General features: G+C 39.1%; 1 protein-coding gene across 1 annotated transcript in view; it reads left to right on the plus strand.

The window, feature by feature from the left end:
• LOC101351630 (natural killer cells antigen CD94-like) overlaps positions 1-3738 on the plus strand; it is a 101300-nt gene that overhangs the window by 3729 nt on the left and 93833 nt on the right. The window contains exons 3-5 of the mRNA XM_023740642.1: positions 210-245; positions 1620-1643; positions 1800-1951. Of these exons, the coding sequence (XP_023596410.1) occupies positions 210-245; positions 1620-1643; positions 1800-1951 (212 nt within the window). The remainder of the gene's footprint in view (positions 1-209; positions 246-1619; positions 1644-1799; positions 1952-3738) is intronic.

Here is a 3738-nt window from a genome sequence, read left to right on the forward strand (position 1 = left end):
TAGGAGGAGTGTGTCTTTTGTTGATGGCTACTTTGGGAATTTTGGTGAAAATGTGTGAGTTTCTCCATGCAAGTCTTTATAAAGATCAAAAGTGTGATAAAACCATTTAGCAAGACAGGTTTCATTTTATTGATGTGTAGTGTTTTATTATCTCATGGATACACTTAAGTCTGAACCTAGTTATGTGAATTTCTGATCATTTCTTACAGCATTATCTCCAGGACCCACCAAAGGACTCCAGGAAGGTAGGCTCCAAGCTTTGGAAACCTTGTTGTTGGTACTCAAACCAAACCACACCCATTGCGTTCGCGTCGATTCCGACTCACGGTTACCGTATAGGACAAAGTAGAACTGCCCCCTATGGTTTCCAAGGAGCACCTGGTGGATTTGAACTGCTAAGCTTTTGGTTAGCAGCCAAACTCTTAACCACTATGCCACCAGGGTTTCCTTATTGTTGGTACAAGAGAAAAATAGACAGTTTCTTGCTATTCACACTCACAGCTTGATGGAATATTACACAGTCATATGAGTTCCCTTCCCTGGTTACAAGACATTCTCATTCCGTTGTTCTCTAATGAAAAAATGATTACATTGAGTGAAATTCACTTATATGTTAAAGTAATAAAGAAAATATTACTTTGAATGACAGCTATTTTTTCCCATAGAAGTGCTCATCATTAAGCAACCAATTAGAAAAAACAACAGTAAATATCACAGCTAATCCTGATTACCTGCCTGTGTTTGCTCCTAGGCCATACCTCTACATTTGCTTCTGCTGGAACCTGGGACTCAGGATTTATTGCCCACGTTTCTGCAATTCTAAATCCTACTTATCCAGTGAGAGTCAGACATTCTTAAATGGTGTTTCTTAGACACTCCTCACCGTCTGTAACCTTAGAGAACTTCATTCATACGTTATCCCAACAATTTAGGAGCTATTCATTTGGTGACCTTTTGAATGACTACCATGTGCCATGACATTCATCACTGTAGATAAGAACCCCTGAAGACACTCTCTCTGATAACCTACATTATTGGACTTCAAGTTAATTGCTTTATTTATCTTGATTTTTGAAAAAACATGTATATCAGAATTGCACCAATGCATTGGGCTTTTTTTTTTTTTTTCCCTTGGATTTAGGAAATATGCTAAAATGCTTTCTCCATTTAAATCTCTCTTTGATGTATTTAAGGGGCGCTGGTGCCGCAGTGGTTAGGCACTCAGCTGCTAAAATAAAGGTCGGCAATTTGAACCCACCAGATGCTCCACAGGAGAAAGATGTGTATGTCTACTTCCGTAAAGATTACACCCATGTAAATCCTTTGAGTTATCAAATCAGCTCTGTGCTATGCAAGTTGCTATGTGTCAGAATCAGCCTGACCGCACGGGGTTTGGTTTGGTTTTGATTTATTTAACTCCTGTTACACAGCTTAGCTCAGCTTTGGCTCAGTTGTTTTAAAAAAAAAAAAAAGAAAAAAGATTTTTCTGACTTCCCCCATTTCATGTTCTGCTACGTACTGTTTTAATATATGGAATTTCTTTGGCGTACCTACCAAAATTATTATTCAATGGAATTAATAAGTGATTAGAAATTGTATAGTTCTGACTCTGTCTTTAAAATATAATCTCCATGAGGAAAAAGGTCATATCCGACTTCTTTACACGTGTACATTTAGAGTAGAATCTCAGAATATTTGTAGAAAAAATGGATAAATAACAAGCGACTTTTGAATGAGTAGATAGCATTGAAATGTTGAAGGGTTGAGTGCCGTCAATCATGTTTGATTTTTTCCCTTAGATTCTGACTGCTGTTCTTGTCCAGAAAAGTGGATTGGGTACCTATGCAGCTGCTATTTCATTTCTAATGAAGAAAAAACCTGGGCAGAAAGTAGGAATTCCTGTGCTTCTCAGAATTCCAGTCTACTTCAGCTGAAAAACCGAGATGAATTGGCATGTACTTTACTTTGGTTGCCCACATTTTGTTTGGCCTAGAGAACTATAACATCAAAATAAGCTGAATCTTTTCTTATTATTTATTATTTTTTTATTGTACTTTAGATGGTTTACAGAATAAATAGTTTCTCATTAAACAGTTAGTACACATATTGTTTTATGACAATGGTTAACATCCCCATGGCATGTCAACAGTGTCCCTTCTCAACCTTGGGTCCCCTATTACCAGCTTTCCTGTCCCCTCCTGCCTTCTAGCCCTTATTCCTAGACTGTTGTGCCCCATTAGTCTTGTTTTGTTTTATGAGGCTGTCTAGTCTTTGACTGAAGAGTGAACCTTGGGAATGACTTCATTACTGAGCTAAAAGGGCATCCAAGGGCCATACTCTTGGGGTTTCTCCAATTTCTGTCAGGCTAGTCGGTCTGGTCTGTTTTTGTGAGTTAGAATTTTGTTCCACATCCTTCTCCAGCCCTGTCCAGGATCCTCTGTTGTGATCCCTGTCAGAACAGTCACTGGTGGTAGCCGGGCACCATGTAGCTGTACTGGACTCAGTCTGGTGGAGGCCGTGATAGTTGCGGTTCATTAGCCCTTTGAACTAATCTTTCCCTTGTATCTTGTTTTCTTCATTCCTCCTTGCTCCCAAAGGGGTGAGACCAGTGGAGTATCTTGGATGTCTGCTCACATGCTACTCACCATGGTAGAATGTAGAACATTTTCTTTATACACTGTGTTATGCCCATTGAGCTAGATGTTCCCCGAGACCATGGTCCCCACAGCCCTCAGAGCAGCAATTCGGTCCCTCAGGGAGTTTGGATGTGTCTATGGAGCTCCCATGACCTTTCCTTGTACAAGTTGTGCTGGCTTCCCCAGTCTTGTGTACTGTCTCAGCCTTCACAAAAGGTACCACTTATCTATTATCTATTTAGTGTTTCCCCCCTCACTCCTCCCATCCCTCATAACCAAGAAAGATTGTTTCTTTTTGTGTGTAAACTTTCTCATGAGTTTTTACAGTAGTGGTCTCATACAATATTTGTCCTTTTGTGATTGACTGATTTCACTCAGCATACTGTCCTCTAGTTTCATCCATGTTATGAGATGCTTCACAGATTCATCATTGTTCTTTATCTGTGCATAACTCTCCATTGTGTGTATGTACCATAGTTGGTTTATCCATTCATCTGTTGATGGACATCTAGGTTGTTTCCATCTTTTTGCTTCTGTGAACAACACTGCAGTGAACATGGGTAAGCATACGTCTATTTGTGTGATGGCTCTTATTTCTCTAGGATGTTTTCCTAGGAGTGGGATTGATGGATCATATGGTATTTTTATTTCTAGCTTTCTAAGGCAGAGCCATGTTGTTTTCCAAAATTGTTCTATTAGTTATAGCAGTGCATAAGAGTTCTGATCTCCCCACAGCCCCTCCAACATTTGTTATTTCCAGTTTTTTTGATTTGTGCCAGTAATGCTGGGGTGAGATGGTATCTCATTTTAGTTTTGATTTGCATTTCTCTAACGGCTAGTGATCGTGAGCATTTCCTCTGTGTCTGTTGGCTGCTTGAATATCTTCTTTGGTGAAGTGGCTGTTCATTTCCTTTGCCCATTTTTAAACTGGATTATTTGTCTTTTTGTTGTAGAGGTGTTAGATTTTCTTTAAGCTGAATATTTTGACTCAAGTTTTTCATCAGAGAGTAAAGAGGTGGTGAAATTTGAACAAATGACTTACTGATTTCCTGTAGCTTGAATCAATCATTATAAAACTCACAGAAGATTCCTCGAAGATTTA

This window comes from Trichechus manatus, unplaced genomic scaffold, assembly GCF_000243295.1.
Source record: "Trichechus manatus latirostris isolate Lorelei unplaced genomic scaffold, TriManLat1.0 scaffold00160, whole genome shotgun sequence".
In the NCBI taxonomy this organism is placed as follows: Eukaryota; Metazoa; Chordata; class Mammalia; order Sirenia; family Trichechidae; genus Trichechus; species Trichechus manatus.